The sequence below is a fragment of the Chlamydomonas reinhardtii genome, chromosome 16, assembly GCF_000002595.2.
Source record: "Chlamydomonas reinhardtii strain CC-503 cw92 mt+ chromosome 16, whole genome shotgun sequence".
NCBI lineage: Eukaryota > Viridiplantae > Chlorophyta > Chlorophyceae > Chlamydomonadales > Chlamydomonadaceae > Chlamydomonas > Chlamydomonas reinhardtii.
Window position 1 is genome coordinate 5912399 of NC_057019.1, and position 18880 is coordinate 5931278.

The window sequence follows — 18880 nt, forward strand, 5'->3', positions numbered from 1 at the left end:
GCCAGGCAAAGCGTTGCCGCGTATAGGCGTAGCTTTTGCATATGAAGAAGCGTGATGTAGACGTTTGCACTGCGCGTGGAAGCCTGGACAAAAGGGAGGGGGGTCGCCGCGAGTGATCCGGCATGCACATGTGCGAAACCCCGCACAATGTAGTTCGGGCGCCGGTGATAGCATTGTTACTGCTATGCGCTCATATAGCTCTGAACGTTGATAGCCGAAGCGTATGCAAGAAACTAGCGCGCTCACTCATTCCCAGTTTGCGTTTCTTGTGTTAGCCGCTGGGTGGCAAGCTCAGAAACATGTTTATACATAAGCCATAGCACGTGGCGATGCCACTGAGCGCTACTCTCGCTTGGGCCGTCTTGCACTCAGAAATGCGCCGAGCAGGAACCGTTCTGCTTCTAGTTATGGTGGCCCATAGTGCATCATTATGGATACAAGCAAGCGCGCAGACAATCAGCAGCCTCAACGCGACACAGCAGGCGTGCATAAATGTTGCTGCCGAGGACGTGCTGGCCAGGTGCCTAAATGACGCGATAGTGGACATTCCATGGAACTGCTCTTGCTCGCCACGCTGGACTCCGGTCTCACAGCGCATTCGTTTTTGCATGTCTTTGCCTGCAGCTGCGCCTACAACACGTCTGGCAGCAGAGAGCAGGCATTCGCCAAGGTTGTGTCACGCTCATACGCGTTGTGCGTGGAGGGGAACGGGACCTCTGGTGCTAGCGGCACGGACCAGGTGAGGGGCGACAGAGGTTTGCGAGGTGCGCATGTGCGGGTGTACACAGCTTGCAGGCTTGCAGGTGACAGCAGGCTGGGGAGTAGTGCTTGCGTCGTGCCGGTACTGTGCGTTCAGGAACAACGTGGAGCTTTATCTGCCAGGGTCTGAGAGGGTCTGAGGGCACGGTCCGAGGGGGAGCGGGATGAAGAGCAGCCGGGCGCGAGGCCGCCCGCTGCTCTCCCACACCTCATCTTTCACTTGCGCCTTTCCAGGCTCAGCCTTCCTTTCCCCTCCCTCCCCCCCTCCCTCCCTCCCTGGCTGCTCCCTTTCTCGCCTTCCCCTGCCGCACCCCCGCAGCAGCTGCAGGTGATGGTGCCTACGCGCCTCTTCCCAGCCTACAGCCGCCTGGCGAGGAGCTACTCGCTGGTGAGGGCGGGGGCGGGATGGGGGGGGGGGGCTGTAAATACCAGCCCAAACTAAACCAAACCAACTGAAACAAGCGGAACACAGGCAGAGGCGTAGGTTGCAAGTAATAATACTTATGGGATGCGGGCCGAGGCGTCGAGGAGCAGCAGGGCAAGCGGCGCCGGCGATAAAGGGGGGGGGGGGTAAGTCTGCCCGAGCCCAACAGCGTGTGTACATGTTGCGTGTGCGTGTGTTAACGGGAAACGGGACAAGTGCGCGGCCGCCCATGCGTCGGGTTTGTGTGTGCTGGAAGAGCACAAGAGGAGAGGGGTGTACGTGGGTACAGGCGCGCGTGCTTGCATGTGCGTGGGTGGATGCGGATGCGTGCATGTGCACGTGCACGTGCAAGAGTTTGATGCAAGAGTCTGCGATGGTCAGGCGGGCGGTGGCAGGGAGGCGCTCAAAGGCACCGGTAACCGGTGGGCGCACCACGGCACCGGTACTACTGGGTACTGGGAGCGGCGTGGGATGGGGCTGCATGCATGCAGTGAGAGGGGCTGCACAGTACCGCGGTTGCGCAGGAGCGTGACCACTGCAGTCGCATGACAAGGGCCTGCGAGAGCTGTGCGGTGGGCGGGCGGACGGGCGGGCCGGGGGAGGTATAGCCTGGCGAACCAAGCCCTGCACACGCATGTACGATACGGACTCACAGCCTCCTGTGTTTGGCAATGCCGTCCGCCCGCCGCGCCCCGCCTGTGCTGACCCCCTGTGCGCCGACACGTTTAGCATGTACTGTACTGAGTATTAAGCCCCCGTATTCATGGACGGCGACCTCGACACACACATGCACACACCGTTTGTGCTTATCTTTCCTTGTTCGCTCTAACAAACAAATACTCACACATACGCATACACATACACACACCGCCCCGCCAGGCCTCCTCCCGCTCCGTGGCGGTGATCCCGGTGGATGAGGACCAGCTGTTGCAGGAGGCGCTTTTTGAGTTTTCAAACAAACTCAACACCATGCACGACGCCTGGATCCTGCAGGTGAGCGCGTGTGAGATGTACTGGGGTGGGGTTGTAGATTCCAGCCCAAACTAAACCGAACCCAATGCAGTTGAGAGGGGGCTGGGGACGTTGGGTGTTGTGCTCTGTGAGTCTGTTGGGATCGAGTGCTGCGGAGCTCGCTGAAGGTGTAGGTGGAGGGGGGACCGGCAGCGAGTCATGTGGTGTGTATGCACACACACGCGTGTGCGCCCCGGAGCCCCCTCACATGTGTGAGGCGGCTACACAGCTCTCACCATCCACCCCCTGTTCGGCCCCCCGCCGCCATCCCCCTGCACCGTCCTCACAGCTGGACAGCTACTGGCAGCTCGAGGCCCTGGGCGGGGTCCTGGACCTCACCAACTTCACTGCCACCATCACCACCACCGCCGCCGCCGTCGCAGCCTCCTCCGGAGCATCCGGCAGCACCCATAACAGCGCCGGCGGCAGTGCCGGCGCCGCCACGGTGTGGGGCGACTGGTCGGAGGTGCCTCCGGCCTTTCGGCGCCTGTCGTACTCGTACGACACAGCCAACAGCGCGCCCGGGGCGCCGGCGACACCTACACAGGTGCGTGGCCGGGCCCCAGGGATCCAAAACGCGCTGCCGGCATGTGCTGCTCCTCATAGCCCTGTCTTGCGCCTGCGGCATGCAACTTGCTCGCGCACGCTTCTTGCGCACGTGCCGAGTGTGTTGGTGTTGGCCCTCGTTCCTTGTGCTGTTTAACACACGCGCGCGCGCGCGCACGCACGCACACACACACACACACACACACACACACACACACACACACACACGGCACACACGCCCCGCACGTGTTCCCCCGCAGATGTCGGTGCCGCTGGACGGCTCCGCGCCGATGATGCTGTACCGCACCGACCTCTTCGCGGCGGCGGGTCTGAGCCGCCCGCCCGCCACCTGGGCCGAGGTGCTCACGGCGGCGGCGGCACTCAACGGCACAGACATGGACGGAGACGGCGAGGAGGACTTTGCGCTGTGCTTCCGACCCGACCCGGGTGAGGCGAGGGATCGGAAGGGGCCCATTCCCCCGCTTGCGCTGCGCCGTTTCATTGCAGTGCTCATCCTGCCAGAACCCCCAACGGCCAACCCAACGCAGTTATCCATTCCGTGCCCCCAGCCCAAACCTGCTGTGTTTCTCGCTGCCCCTTGATCCCACTGCTCTTGATTACGCAACCCATCCCAAGCCAACCTCCCTCTCCCCCCTCTCCACACTTCGTCTGAAGTCTTCAGTGCATCTTGTATCGCTTTCCCAACCCCCTTCACTTCATATTTGATACACACCATCCCATGGATGGCTACCCCCCTCTTACCCCCTTTAGTTTGGGCTGGTACTTACACCCCCCCCATCTCCCCTCTTCCCCCCTCAGACTGCTCGTACACCAGCGCCCTGGGCATGGTACTGCTGCCGTACCTGCAGTACAACGGCACCGCCACCGGCGGCCTGCTGGCGCCCGAGGACCTGCAGCCGCTGCTGGACACGCCGGGGGCGGCGGCGGCACTGGCCGTGTTCAAGTCCCTGCTGGCCTTCCACATCCCGCTGGATCTTCAGGTGGGCGGTCGCGTGCGCCAGCCTGTTTCTGCCTGCCTGGTCATAGGGCACACCCCTCGCACACCCCTCGCACACCCCTAGCACACCCCTGGGCACACCCCTAGCACACCCCGGGTACACCCCTAGCACACCCCTAGCACACCCCTGGCACACCCCTAGCAACCCCCTAGCACACCCCTAGCACACCCCTAGCAACCCCCTGGGCACACTTCCTGAACTAGTCATGATTGTAACCCTAACACGCCCCCCTCACGCGTGCAGGGCATCGAGTGCGCTGCCGGTGACGTGGCGCTGGCCTTCGCGGAGGGCGAGTGTGCCATGGCGTTTGGGTGGGGGGAGCTGTTCAAGGTGCGTAGGGGCGGGGGACAAGGGGTGTGTGTCATGTGTGTGTCTGTGTGTGTGCGTATGCGGGCCCGGGACTGGCGATTGGCTCACACCTTACCTGTGTCACCTCACAGCACCGGTCCCGCATAATGACTTGTGCCTCTGGACATCGCCAGTTCCATGTTTTAATACAAACCGTTCGCATCAATGGCGACCCCTGTGATAAACGACGTCACGAACGGCACGTGTACCTCCCTGTGCTACCCTGCCTCCCATCCGTGTACAAAACAGCTGAGTGAGATCAGCAGCTCGGCCCCGGCCTTCGGCGGTCCGGCTGACAACAGCTCCGCCGCCTCCGCCCTAGGGCAGCGCACCGCCAAGGGCCGCTACGCCATGACGCCGCTGCCCGGCTCCACACAGGTCCGCCGGCGGGCGGCTTTAGCCGCTTGGACTTGTTTCGCTGCCATGCCGTCACAGTCAAGTTTAGCTTGTTGAATGTATGTAGTTACATGATATTTACATGATATTTACTTGACTGTGACGGAATACGCTGGTCAGATCTGTCGTCTGTGCGCGGTTCCCGCTTGCCCGCTGATCCTTGGGTTTGGCTGTGCGGTGTGCGGCGTGCGGTGTGCGGCGCGGGGGTTTGCAGGTGTACGACAGGCAGCGGCGGGAGCTGGTGGAGTGTGGCAGTGCGGCGCAGTGCCCCTACGGAGCGGGCGGACTGCCGGAGACCGTCACGACTGCGGTGAGCGGTGTGTGTGTGTGTGTGTGTGTGTGTGTGTGTGTGTGTGTGTGTGTGTGTGTGTGTGTGTGTGTGTGTGTGTGTGTGTAGGGGGGGGTTTAAGCCGTTCGTGGAGATTGGGGCGCTGAGTCTGGGCCTGGGGCCGAAGCCGGTGCGGCCTCTGGCTACGCGGGAGGAGAAGGTTTTGGAGGCGCGAACAGAGCAACAGCAGCATGCCAGAAACATAAACAGTCCCAAACACAACGGGGCAGCCGCGCGCAGCGGGATGGGTTCATCGGCGGTTCAAACCCACCTGCCCCTGGAATCATAAACCATGGAAATGTCGCAGCCGCTCGCACCATCCGCGTCGCACCAACAACAAGCCCCATAACCCATCCCCCCGTCTACCACTTCCTTAACTTGTTATGAATGTACCCCCCCCCCATGACCCGCCCCCACCCCCGACAGGACGGCCGCACGCTGTACGTCAACCGCGCGCCCTACCTGCCGTACACCGGGGTGGTTGGGCTGGTGGCGGCGGCTGTGGATCCGGAGCGGCAGCGCCGGGCGTTTGACTTCCTCACCTACCTGTCGGCGGCCAACCTGAACCTGTCCCTGGCCAGCGACAGTGAGTGTGACCGCGTGCTGTAGCAATGGGGGATTGCAAGGTTTAAGCGCTGGGAACAGGATACAAGGGGATGGGGGCTTGTGATTACCAGTGCACATTAAACCGAACCCAATGCGAAGGAGCGAGGAGGAGGCGGGCGCGGGGCAGGTGTCCCCGCAAGACTGAGTGGTTGGGAGGGGGACTAGCAAGGGGAGGGGACGAGCAGTGGAGTGGTGTTGGGGTTGGTGCGGTGGGCTGGCGGAATGGGTGCCAGGTGGCAGCGCGGCAGCCAATGGTGCGAGAGCCCCCCCCATCAACGCGGTCTGCAGGCGCTGGCTACTGGTGTGCAGCGGCGTTTCCCTTTGCGGCAGGCGGGCGGACGCAGCGCGCAATGTCCCGTTCCCCACACCTCCTTCCCGCCCAATGTGCTCCTCCTCACCTCCCCACTCCTGTCCTGCCCCCTTCCTTAACTAATCATGAATGTAATCCCCCTTGCCCCCCCTCCTCCCTTGCCGGCCCAGATCCCATCGTGCCCTTCCGCACCAACGCCCTCACAACCGCCCGCATCCCCGACTTTGTCGCCGCCGGCTTTGACGAGGCCGCCGTCCGCTCCTACATGTCGGTCGTGAACGCCACCGTGAACCATCCCAACCTGGCCCCCGGCCCCATCATCCCGCGCGGCGACATGCTGAGGGCCCTGATGGGCGTGGCGGCCGCGAACCTGTCGGCGGGCATGGAGGCGGCGGAGGTGGCGGCGGGGCTGCAGGCGCAGGTGCGGGGGGTGCGGGGGGCGCGGGGTCGGCTGGGAGGCGGTTGGGAGGCGGCTGGGAGGCGGGGGGAGGGCAAGGGGCAACACGCACGGGCAGCCGTGTGAGCCGTAGATCAAGATGTGTGCATTCACAGAGACACACAAGTACACACGCGCGTGTGGACACTAATCCCCCCTCGAGGTTAGAGTAGCGGGGGTTGCGCGATTTCCGGTTGGTAAGACCGGCGGCTCACCGCAGCAGGTATACGAGGTAACTTCAGGTAACATCCGTAAACCGTCGCTTTGCTGCATCGCATACACTGTCTTTGCGCAACGTTTTCCTTGTGCTCTTTAACACAAGTACACACGCGCGTACGTACACACACGCGTACACACCCACGCACACAACCACACACACACACACACGTACAACCACGTGCACAGGTGGTGGACCAGGTGTTGGACTACCAGCCCGCCTGGACCTGGCGCCTGGGGCTCAAGACCGCCTACTGGGCGTTCACCGGGTACACCCCCCCGCCGGCGGTGAGGGCGTGGGGGATTGCGTCGATAGTGGCTGAGGGACAGGCTGGCTGGCTGCCTGGCAGGCTGGCAGAGCGCCTGCGTGCCCAGGGGAGGACCCTCCCCTGTGCGTGCCTGTCAGGGTTTTGTTGCGGGCTAAGGGTTTACCCATGCAACGCTGTCAGGAATGGTGGTAGCCTGCCCTCCCGAACCGACCGTTCGCGATGGGTTCTGTGACTCACGCCAAACACACACACACACACACACACACACACACACACACACGCACACACGCACACACGCACACACACACACACGCACACACACACACACACACACACACGCACACACACACGCGCGCCGCTGCAGCTCTGACGCCCCCCCCCGCCTTCGTTCCTTCCTTCCTTCCTCCCCTCGCAGAACGGCACCGCCGACGGCGCCGCCGACAGCACCCAGATGCCGGCCGTGTCGCTGGCGGTGCCGGTGGCCTCGGCGGTGGTGGTGCTGCTGCTGTCCACCCTGTACGAGTTCAAGAAGCACCGGCAGCACCGCAGCCTGTTCGGCAAGGTGGTGGCGCCGGGGCCGTTCGAGGACACCACACTGCTGGTCACGGACATACAGGTGGGGGCGCGCGTGTGTGTATGGGGGGGGGGCGTGTGTGGGGGGAGGGGGGCGCGTGTCAGCGCGTTGGAGGTAGGGGTGTGTGTGTGTGTTCAGCTAGCAGAAAGGAGGAAAGACGCAGGATCGTGTATGCAATACGGTACGATGCTCGCGGTATTGCGGTAGGTAGGTAGGTGTGTGTGGGGGGGGCGTGTGTGAGTGTATGTGTGTGTGTGTGTGTGTGTGTGTGTGACTGGGTGCGCTAAGGGCGACGTATCGCAAGCGCGCCGGCCGACACGTGTGTCCGGCACGCGTTCATGGGGGAGGGCTGGGCGTCCACCCACGACTGCACCCTTCCGAGTGTGCTCCAGTGCTCCTCCGCCTCGCACTCTCTCCCTCCCCCGGTATTAATTGCTGTTCCCCCAAGATTGCCTACCATCTACCATTTTCCTTGTCTAATCTGAACGGCTATCCCCCACCCCATCATGAAGTAACCCCGCTGCTCCGCCCGCCCGCAGGATTCCACTGCCTTGTGGGAGATGCTCCCCTCCACAGTCATGGACCGAGCCATAAAGGAACACCACGCGGTGGGGAGAGGGGAGGGGCGGGGGCAGGGGGAGGAAAGAAAGGGGGGAGGAAAGGGGCAGGGGGTTAATGTGCCCGAGCCCGTTAGGTCCCAAGAGTCGCGGGAGGAGGAAGGAGGAGCAGGGAGTGGAAGAGCGGCTCCAAATGTGGTGTGGGCTGCTGGTGGTGTTTGGGCAAGCGGGTCGGGCCGGCCATGCTTGCGGTGCTTGAGGGCGCTCGGGACACAAGTTGCTGCCAACTAAGCCAGCGCCTCCCTCGCCTGCTGCTGCTGCTGTTGCTGCTGCTGTTGTGCATGCACCTCGCCTGCTGCAGTGCCTGCGCAAGCTGCTGCTCAAACACAGCGGCTATGAGAGCGCCACCGAGGTGCGTGCGCGCCCCCACGGGTCTGGCCAGGCGCACTGTGTGCGCGCGACCCCACGGGTCTGGCGCCTCAGGCCAGCTGCCAGGCGCACTGTGTGCGCGCGCAGGACGGGTCTGGGGAGTGGGGAGCTGTGGGGGGGGACCCATGTACGGGCACGCACACGATGCGCACCAGCTGAATGACACACGCGCACACACACACACACACACACACACACACACACACACACACACACACACACACACACACACTCCTACAACCGCCGCCACCCCGCTCCCGCTCCACCCCCACCTCACCCCCCACCCCCCAGGGCGACTCGTTCCTGCTGGCCTTCCACAGCCCCGAGGACGCATTGCTGTTCGCCATGGAGGCGCAGGTGGCGCTGCTGGAGTGCGGCTGGCCCATGGAGCTGCTGGACTGCGACGTGTGCAGGCCAGCCTACGTGGCGCACAAGTGAGTGCGGGGGAGCGGTGGCGGGTTGGTGGGGTGGTGGTGGGCTGGGTGGTGGGCTGGGTGGTGGGGCGGGGGATGGATGGTGTGGTGGGGATGGATGGGGGAATGGGGGGATGGGGCGGGGGCGAGGGAACGGCGGCGGGGGCGCGTTTGGGGCAGCATCTGGCGGCGCGTATGGTGCAGTTGTCGTGGGGTACAGTGGAGGGTGGAAAGGCGGGCTGGTGCAGACAGTGCTGTGCTGCGCCTTGTGCTGCACCGCCACCGCGGCGCATGCGGCAGCCCCGCATCCGCCAGCCGCTGCACGTGCCTGTCTTCCCCGTTCGCTCTCTCGCGTTCCCCTCCCACCCTCCCGCGCACGCACCCCCAGCGCGCCCCTACACGCCCCCACGCACCTCCACGCACTCACACACCCACACTCACACGCGCTTCCCCGTTCTCTACATGAGCGACTACCCTCTACAACACACATACACACGCACCCTCCCCTCTGTGCTGTGTTTTCCTTGCACTATTTAACACACATCCTCTCACACACGCGCTCACCCCCACAGCGACAGCGACAAACGGGCCAACCTGCTGGCCGACGCCGGCGACCCGGGTGGCGGCGGCGGCGGTCTGATGGCCCTGCCGCGCGCCAGCAGCGGCCTCAGCAACAAGAGCACCTCGGAGGAGGCCAGCAGCCCGCAGGTGGGGGGTTTGGGGGGGTTGGGGGGGAGGCTGGGCGCGCGTTTGTGTGTGTGTGGGGGGGTTGCATTCATGATTATTTAAGAAGTGAAGGGGGGTTGTAGATACCAGCCCATACTAAACCAAACCCAATGCAATAGAGCGAGGAGGAGAGCGTGGTCGATGCTTGACAACGGAGTGGCACGCGACAATGGTCCCCATTCCCGAAATGCACCGAGTTCCCAGGTTCCCAGCAATACATCCGGGGGGGGGGTTCCATGCATGATGAAGCAAAAAGCAGCGGAGTTGCAGCCAGGCATGTTGAGGGGGATTGTTGCAAGTGGGTGGGGAGGGTTGTGGTCTAGGGAACGGCTACCGCCCACCTGGAATTGCAACACACACACACGCACCGCTGCCGCCTGCCACAGGCCTCCCACGGTCTGAGTAGCGGCGCGGTGGTGGCTCCCGGCGAGTCCAACACCTTCCTCACCGCCTGCCAGGCCAGCTGGAAGGAGGCCACAGCCGCCACACCCAACAACGTACTCATATTCCGGTGAGCCACGCCCCCCGCCCCCCCCCCATCGGTAACAACGCGTCTGCTATACTACTGTACCTGGCTACGCCTTCACTTCTTAGATAATCATGAATGTAACCAACCCCCCCCCCCAAACACACACACACACACATTTACACTCACACTTACACTCTTCCCTTACACGCCACCGCCCCCCTCTCACAGCGGCCTGCGGGTGCGCATGGGCATGCACACCGGCATCAGCAATGAGGCCGACGTGGCCTACAACAAGGCGGCGGCGCGCATGCAGTACAGCGGCGAGATCCTCAACTACGGCAAGAGCGTCAGTGACGCGGCGGCGGGCGGCATGATCCTGTTGAGCGAGGCCACGTACAGGTGAGGGGGCGTGTGTATGGGGGGGGGAGGGGTGGGGGGGGTGGGTTGGGGGTTTGGGGGGTGGGGGTTGGGGGGGTGGGTTGGGGGTTGGGGGGGTGGGGGGAAGGGGGTTGGGGGGAAGCGTGTGCGTATGTGTGGAGGAGAGGGGTTTGGGAGTGTTCGTGGGAGGGGGTTGCAAGGATTGGTACAGAGAAGTGTAGCGAAGTAGACAGCAGGTGTGCTGTTGCGCGTACCGATGACCGACGGCGTCCACAGGGGGGTGAGTGGGGTTAGGAAAGGCACCTACAATGTATACACACACAATGCACGTCTCCATGCCTTGTGCTCTCTATCACGTGATCTTTGTCCGCACGTCCCCCCCTCCCACCCCACCCGCTCCCCCTCAGGCGCCTGCCTATGGAGCGGCTGTGGGACAAGGCGCTGGTGATGCACGTGGGCGAGTACCGCCTCAAGGACGACCTGCTCGTGCTGCCGCTCTACCAGGTGGGTGGGTGGGTGGGGGGGGGGGGCAGAGGCGTTGCTTTCATGTTCATGTTCATTCAAGTCGTAGACCGTAGGCAATCTTGTGTGTGGGTGGGTGGGGGGTTCGGTGGGTGGGTGGGTGGATGGGTGGGGTGGGTGGGGTGGGTGGGTGGGGGGTTGCCACTCATGCGGTTGCAGTAAACATGGAAGTGCCCCACGTGCAGAGGCACCGCGGGAACACGCGCCATACCCGGGCGGGGGGGGGGGTAAGGAGGATTGAGGGGAGGGGGTGAGGGGGCGACGCAGCTGCTAGCATCTGAGGCCCCGTGTCGAACCAAGCGCCAACCGGCCCTTCCTTGCTACCTGTCCACTTCCACCTCCACCTCCCCTCACACGCACCCCCCCCCTGCATCCTGCACCGCTTGATTAAACATCCTTGCAACCCCCATACACACACACGCCCCGCACGCCCCCCACGCCCCCACGCCGTGCCCGCTCCCCCCCCTCGCAGGTCACGGGTCGTCGGCTGATGGGGCGCCTGGGCCACCTGTCCGGCATGCGCTTCAAGGAGCAGCTCAGCCGCGGCGTGTTCACGGCGCCGCTGGGGGCGGTGAGAGCTCGCTCCGAGGAATAGGGGGTCACCGGTGCATTCATGTTTAGCTAAGAAGTGAAGAAGGCGTCGCCAGGAACAGCGGGGTGGGGTGGGGCGAGGAGGGACCGCTTCGTTTCGTGACCCCTGCAAACCCCCGTTCCCCGCTGCTCACTCACCTCCTCCCTCGTCCCCGGGACGTCGGCACTTCATATGTGTGATTCAATCACTGCGTTATCCACATGAACGGCTACTATTCCCCTCAGAAACACCTTTGCACCCCCCCCCACCCCTCTGCAGTCTTCAGTGCATCCTGTACCGCTTTTCCAAACATCCTTGCAACCCCCCCCCCCCAAAACAGGTGGCCATGGTGTATGTGGGCGTGGCGGGTGTGCCGGCGCTGCTGGCCTGGGACGAGCCGATCACACGTGAGGCGCTGGCGCTGCTGCACGCCTGCCTGGCGGAGCACGTGCGCACATGGGGCGGATACCTGGTGGAGGCGGCGGACGAGCAGGTGGGGGCGGGCGTGTGTGGGCGGGGGGGGGGGCGTGGGGGGGGGAGAGTGTGGGGTGGGGATGGGGAGCGTTTGTGGGCTGTGGGCGTGTGTGTGAGCCGTGTATGGGGGCGTGGAGAAGGTGCGGGCGGGTTTGTTTCTACCATTCCCAGTAAAAAACCATAGCAACGAAGACGCATGACTGGACACGTTTGTTCAAAGCTGTGGGGGGGGCGGCGATTCATCCAAGGCATGTGGTCCTGTTGTGCGCGTGTTGTCCGTGTTGCCTGGGCGGGCAGGTCGGGCTGCGCTACAGGTGCAAGCAGTCCCCAGCAGTCGCAGTACACAGGCCACCCAAAGGACTCGCCACCACTCCTGCAAACCCCCAACCCTCCACCCCCACCCCCGTCCATCCCTCCCGGGACCTCATACGCTTTTGGGCCAATCATTCCGTTCGCCATGGACGACTAACCCCCCTAACGGCTAGCTTAGCTTGGTTCGCTTCAGTTTGGGCTGGTATTTTCAATCCCCCCCCCTCCTCCTCCCCCTCCCCCCTCTGTACCATTGCTCCTGGCTACGCCCTCTCGTCTTATTTAACATGCATGGAATCCCCCTCCCCCTCCTCCTCCTTGCAGGTGCACGTGGTGTTCCCGGCCGCCAGCGATGCGGTGATGTTCTGTCTGGCGGCGCACCAGGCCGCCATGGAGCTGCCCTGGCCGGAGCCGCTGCTGGACCACGAGCTGGCGGAGGAGCTCATCGTGGGAGATGCCGTGGTGTTCAGGTGTGTGCATGTGTGGGTGGGTGGGGGGTAAGCTGTACGGAGTGATTACATCACGAAACCCAAGGAGCCGGACACGAGAACGCGAGACAGACAAGTTTTGTGTGGTGGTGGGGGGGCAGCCGGTGGAGCGGGAATGAATGTGCGAGGGGCGGGATGGTGGCAGTCAGCGGCAGGTCCGGACGGCACCCGGGGTCTGTAGCTGGTGGGTGGGGTTGGGTGGTAGCTGCCCTCCCCCCCATTGTTGCCTCCCCCCCCCCGCGCCTGAAACCCCAACCACACCCCAAGATTGCCTACCATCTACCACTTTCTGAACTGGTCATGAATGCAACCCCACCCCTGCCCCCCACCCTGCAACGCCGCCGCCGCCACCCCCCAGGGGCCTGCGGCTCAAGAGCGGTGTGGACACGGGACACGCGGTGGGCGAGGTGAACGCGCTCACGGGCCGCATCTGCTACCGCGGCAAGGTGGTGGCGCGGGCGGCGCGCGTCATGCAGAACGCCAGCAGCAACCAGGTGGGGTCGGGGTGGTGGCGGGCGGGGAGGGGGTTACATTCATGACTTAGGTAAGGACGTGGGGGCGGCGGTGGTGCTGCTGCTGCTGCTGCTGCTGCTGCGGCTGCTGTCGGTCGGAGGGTTTGGAGCAGTGCTCTGCCCTGCCGCTGCCCTAGGAGTAGCAGTTTAGTCCCGATGCGGACGTAGGGCTCCCGCATCCCCCGTTGGGCTTGGGCGTCTTACAACCCAACTCCCTCCTATGACTTAGTGGGACCTAGGCTCTAGGCTTGGGCATTTAACTTCTCCCCCTCCTCCTGATCCTTCTCCTCCTCCTCCTGGTGCTGCCCCCACGCCGCAGGTGCTGACCAGCGGTGAGGCCTGGGCGGCGGCGCTGGCGGGCAATGCCGCGGTGCTTCAGCTGCGGGGCGTGGTGGGCGACCGCCTGGGGCCCTTCAAGCTGAGGGGCGTGGCGGAGCGCGTGGAGGTGGTGCAGGTGGGCGGGGAGGGATTGGGTGGGATTGGGATGGGAGCAACATGGGGCGGGACTGGGAAGGGGAAGTAAGGGGGAATGTGCCCCGAAGGAGAGAGGGAGGGACTAAGCTCCATAGCAATGTGTGGCTACGTGAGGCGGGGCCGTGTGTGCCTCCAGCTGTCACCATTCGGACCCTCTCCACCAACATCGCCGCCTTCTACATACCGGTAGCCATGCCTGGAACCCCCCGCCAAACAACAACTGCAAGCTTTCGAACACCTCTGACCTTCTCCCCCGCCGCTCATAACATTATCAAATTCTTGAGACGCCTTGGCCCTTGACACGCCTCTCCACACATATGCAACCCGGCGCGCGCAGGTTCGGCTGCGGCGACTGGATCTGCCGGGGGCAGAGGGCTGGGCGCAGGACCTTCAACAGGCGGGGGACGGCGGCGCCGGCGCAGAAGGCGGCGCCGGCGACACCGCCAGTGGCGACGGCCCGCAGAGCACACGCCCCGGCAGCCTGGCGGCGGTGGACCTGGCGGCGGCTGCTGGCGGCGGCTCCGAACGGCCGATGTCGGGCAGCAGGTTTGGGTTCTTGGGCCGTCGGTCCAGCCATGCAGCCATGATGCCCCCCGTGAACGGCACGGACCACAGCGGACGCGGCGGCGCCGCGATGGCGCCGCCGCTGTTGCCGGCGTCGCGGCTCGGCGCCGACGGCCCGGGCAGCCCTCGCCTGTTTGGCGGGCTGCTGCGCTCAGCACGCGCGCAGAGCTTCAGCGCGGCGACGTCGGGGCTCATAGCGCGCATGACGGGCCGCGGCCGCGCCGGCAACGGCAACGGCAGCGGCAACGGCAGCGGCGCCCCCTCGCGCATGCACACCTCGAACCAGGGCGCAGAGGGCAGCGGCGACAGCGGCTCCGCCGCCGCCAGCGGCGGCGGCGTCACCATTGCGAGTGGCAGCGTGGCGGCGCTGCAAGGCGCGCCCGACGGCGGCGCCGTGCCTGCCGCCGCGAATGCGCACGGCGGCGGCGCCAGCGGCGGCGTTCCTTCTGGAGGCGTGCTGCGCAGCCTGAGACTCGTCAGCGGTGGCATGGGGACCGGCGCAGCCGGCGCAGGCGCGGGCGTGATGGGCGGCACGCCTCGTGGCACGTCGGCGGGCGTGGCGTTCCCGTTCACCTCCGCGCGGCGGCTGCTGCCGTCATGGGGCAGCACCGGCCAGGGCCATAGCAGTCAAGACGTGGCGGCGGTGGTGGCGACCTCCATTCCCGCCAACCGCGGCGGCGCCAGCAACTCCTCCAACAGCCATCCCTACATTACCGATGCTGATGTTGGCGCCGCCGCCGCCGCCACTGCTGATGCCGCTGCGGCGGTGCCATTGCCACCCCCAGTGTCAATGCCAGCGGCGGCGCTGGCCCTGCCGTCGCAGGCGGCTGATACTCTGCCTGGCGGCGGCGCCGCCACCGCCGGCTCTGCCGCCGCCGCGGCGGCGGCGACAGCATCCTTGGTTGCTGGCGGTGCCAACCCCATATCTCCCAAGGCCGTCGACGCGGCGGCCCTTACGACGGCGGTGCCGGTGAGCGGGCCCGGTGCCGTCAGCGGTGGCGCGCCGTCAAGCGACGGGCCGGGCTGGTTCCCAGGGGAGATGCTGGCAGACGTGTTGCATGGGGTGCAGGAGGAGGACGAGGCGGCGGCGGCGGTGGCGGTCGCAAGAGCGGTGTCGGGTGTGGGCATGGTCGGCGCGCTGGCGGCGGCGGCCGGGGGCCGGCAGCTGGCGGGCGGTCCGGCGGCACGCGATGGCTCCGCGACCGTATCGTAGTGCCTAAGGACAACGCAGCGTGTGTGGTGGCCACGAGCAGCACGGGCTGAGTTCGCGTGAATGGGTGTAAATGTCAGGTGTATCCGTGTATGGGCTCTGTTTGTAGTGCCGTAACTCAGGTACGACTTGTAGACTCAGTGCTGTTTGCAGGGCGCGGAGAAACGAGAGGGGCGTGTGCATCCCTTGCGTGTATGTATCAAGGTGGTGTTTCTAGGGGGGGGGGCACGTCGCAACTTCATCGGAAGGGCATAGAATAGAACATTCGCACAGCCCCCCCATTGACGTTCCAGGCACGCGGGTCGGTTCTCAATGGGATGTCCCGGTGCAAAAATCAGGAGGACTGTCTTTAAAGTACAACATAACATCAGTTCTTGCTTTTCGACACTGGGTGCCGGCGGTGGCGCTGCTTGTGGCGGCCGGCCGGCCTCAACCGCGAAAGTGCCTCCACGGATGGGGGCACAGACCCGGCGGCCGGGGATCTCGCTGGACTACGCGACTGGCCGCTCTGCTGCGGGCTGCGAGCGTTATAACAATGCAGCCATCATCGCGCATGAAGAGTGAGAAGCGTTTAGCTAATCAGTGGGGCGCTGTGATTCGCGCGGGCCGGCCTCTAACTGCCTATAACGCCTCCGATTCCGTCGTCTTGTGACTATTTATTGTGCCGGCCGCACACGCCCCTTCAAGCGGTAGAAGCTGCCGCAGCGTGAGGCGCGTGAGGGTTCCCAAGTTTAAAAGGGTGGCCCCTATCGGGATCGAACCGATGACCTTGGCGTTATTAGCACCACGCTCTAACCAACTGAGCTAAGGGGCCAGGTACTGAATAGATCTGATCATACCCAAAATTCCGTCATTTCCGCGCTTCCGGCGCGCCATTCGGCAGCCCCGTCCTACGCATTACGGACATGGTACGCGTGCCGCCACAGCCTCCGCGCCTCCTGCCCAACAGGTGTGGCTGCAGTGGGGCCGAAATGGCCGATGCGTGCCGCTGACGCAATTGTAAGTAAGGAAATGAAGTGAGTCAGAGCCTGGCCCCTTAGCTCAGTTGGTTAGAGCGTGGTGCTAATAACGCCAAGGTCATCGGTTCGATCCCGATAGGGGCCACCCTTTTGCGGCACAAGCACCTCTCGCGTCCGAGCGCCCGCGAAGGCCGTGCTCGGTCTGTAAGCTTTCTCATGAGGGATTTGCAAACTTCTGGTTGTAGGTTCGAGCCTCACGGCGGGCGCCACGAGGATGCGATATAATTTAAGCGACAGCGCCACAAGCCCCGAATGAGAATGTTTTCTTAAATCTCGGCGCGCATGTTCGGAGCAGAGGGGGCGGGCAAGGCCACGTGGAGGAGGACAGCGCGGCGCCGCCTTCAAAGCGGCGCCGGCGCGCAGGTTGAGACCTGCCGGTGTTGTCTGGTTAGCGACCTGTGCTGACGAGGATGGCGTAGCGGGCAGTCAGCTGCAGCGGCAAGGGTGTTGAGAGGTTTTCCTTGCTGTCTGGTCGGCCTGCTGCCTGCTGCACTAGTGCTTGATAGCTGGGCGCGACTGGGCACATATGGCGGGCGGTGCCTGTACAAACCGACCCCGGCTATGTCCGGGAGATGAGGCTAGTATCGGAACCTTCGGCCTCAGACGGAGGACGTGGCGTGGGCTCAGCCCACTTTTCCCTTGCGAGGGAGAGCCACCTTTTCTTGTCTTCCTACGGCCCTTCCTACCGTCGGCCCCCAACCTGCGCATTACAGACACGGCGCGTGTGCCGCGGGAGCTGCAGTCCGAGCCCGTGTGCCGGCGGCGTGGCGGGTGGCGGCGCCGGCCACACTGCATGCACCTGGCGGCGCGGCCTCTGCACCTCCTGCCCCCAGGTATGGCTGCTATTTGCGCAGAGCCTGGGCGGCAGGGCGCTGAAGTGCCGCTGAAGTGCCGCTGAAGTGCCGTTGCTGAACCTCACGGTGAAGCAGGCAGCCCAGCCTCAACTTGCACCTGCATATGACGCGCTACACGTGCATCACTTGGCTTTCATCCAAGAGGCCTACAGCGGTGCCGTGCCGCCAGTGGAAGCGATTCATGCTCTGCGTGGGGCCCTGGCACGGCTGTGGGCTCTGGTGTGGGAGCCGTGACACAAGGAACCACTCTGGCGCCTGGCAGCCAATGGAGTAATGGCAGAGGTGAGTAATGGGCTTTGGGATGCTTGCGGCTTTGGCCGGGGATGGGCGTGTGATGAAATGCCTGTGAGGAACTCAGATGACTGCTGGGGCTAGGGTTCACCACTTCTGGGACTGTGTAGTGGCGGAGGCTCTGCGTGATGTGTTGCGGGAGCATGCAATTGTGGACATCGCACAGTTGTGGTTGGTTCAGGCAGTGGTTGGCGAGGTCAATCAGGGGGATGGGCAGCATCGTGGCGGACTGTGAGGAGGTGCCCGTGCCGGTGCCGGTGCTGCTGGCGGTGTTATTGACGTGCTTGAAGAAACGCAACACGCACTGACGTTGTAGAGCCGAGGTCAGTAAGCTAGCACATGCAAAAAGAAAAGCGTGAGCATGAGCAGCGACCGCAACTGCTACGTTACCTTTGACGAGATAGCCGCGCGCCAAGCTGCGCCACTCCGGCGTCCTAAAGCATGTGACTCTCAGCTGGTGTAAACGGCTGTCAGAGGCTGGGCTGGCGTAGACTGGCCGCAGACTACCAAGCGAAGGCTGCGATGCATTGTGATAGCGCGAACCCCAAGAGACCCACCTGGAACGCAGCCAGGTATCCGCTGTGAGCCAGGAGTAGTACGTACATGCGAGGACAAGAGGAACGAGAACGGCAGAAAGGAGGGTGCGGCATGGCGGTTGTCAAAACGTTGAGGCTGGCGCAGAAAACAAACCAGGGTGGCTGCCTAGCTGCGGCCGGGCTGATGCGAAGGCTGACTGGCTGCTGTGAATGGTGAGCCGAGACTGGTATGAAAGGCTGGTGCCGGCCAGGCGAGTTGCGCCGCTGCATGGGGACATGATTCGCTGACGGGTGCGGACCGTAGTACGGTGCTGCCGACGGCGGCTGGCGGGCCGGCAATGGAGCGGCTGGTCACCTGCACACCACATCGCACACGAACATACAGCGCACATGAACACACAGCGGACCAGGAAGGAAAACCCTCGACGGGTGCAAGGAGCGGCTTGATGTGGCTCCAGCAACAACGACAACAACAACAGCATTCTTATGACTTGACGAGCCTTCTTGCTTTTTGCTGCTCGCTATTACCACCTCTCGCACCCACCAATGCAACCCGCACCCAACCTACCAAGCCCACCTGACCCACGCATCTACGCATGACGCCCAGGCGAACTCCGCCAGGCTCGCACGCCGCCGCGGCACCGCCCGGGCAAGCGGCAGCGCAGCGCCGCCGCAGCGCCCACACCTGCCGCATCCAGTCCCGCTTGGCGGTAGCCAGGGAGCGCGCGCTGCAACATGTGTTTGGTAAAAAGAGCACAATGGAGGTTAAGCGCGAAGGCTGTGTGTGCGATGCACGTGTTTGTGTATGTTTTGTGTGTTTGTGACTTTGTGTGCTTGTGTGT

At 64.1% G+C, this 18880-nt stretch overlaps 1 protein-coding gene across 1 annotated transcript; it reads left to right on the plus strand.

Annotated features, from left to right (window-relative positions):
- The first annotated feature begins 189 nt into the window (after positions 1-189).
- On the plus strand, positions 190-16087 carry CHLRE_16g677050v5 (uncharacterized protein). The gene is made up of 27 exons (XM_043071317.1): positions 190-520; positions 625-739; positions 1079-1147; positions 2063-2176; positions 2484-2741; positions 3001-3187; positions 3560-3741; positions 4003-4089; positions 4357-4485; positions 4718-4813; positions 5258-5417; positions 5918-6168; positions 6589-6687; positions 7084-7284; positions 7782-7850; positions 8161-8211; positions 8520-8662; positions 9214-9349; positions 9754-9878; positions 10065-10235; positions 10622-10718; positions 11209-11307; positions 11648-11800; positions 12415-12560; positions 12937-13072; positions 13410-13544; positions 13902-16087. The coding sequence occupies exons 1-27, from the start codon at positions 408-410 to the stop codon at positions 15339-15341; spliced, it is 4962 nt and encodes a 1653-aa protein (XP_042916076.1). The 5' UTR covers positions 190-407; the 3' UTR covers positions 15342-16087.
- The last annotated feature ends 2793 nt before the right edge of the window (positions 16088-18880 follow it).

Bases quoted from the DNA above. Each gene is read 5' to 3' on its own strand.
- CHLRE_16g677050v5 (XM_043071317.1), top strand. From the start codon at position 408: ATGGTGGCCCATAGTGCATCATTATGGATACAAGCAAGCGCGCAGACA. The intron at 4,486-4,717 runs GTCCGCCGGCGG...GGGGGTTTGCAG, and splicing joins CGCTGCCCGGCTCCACACAG to GTGTACGACAGGCAGCGGCG. The intron at 6,688-7,083 runs GTGAGGGCGTGG...CTCCCCTCGCAG, and splicing joins GGTACACCCCCCCGCCGGCG to AACGGCACCGCCGACGGCGC.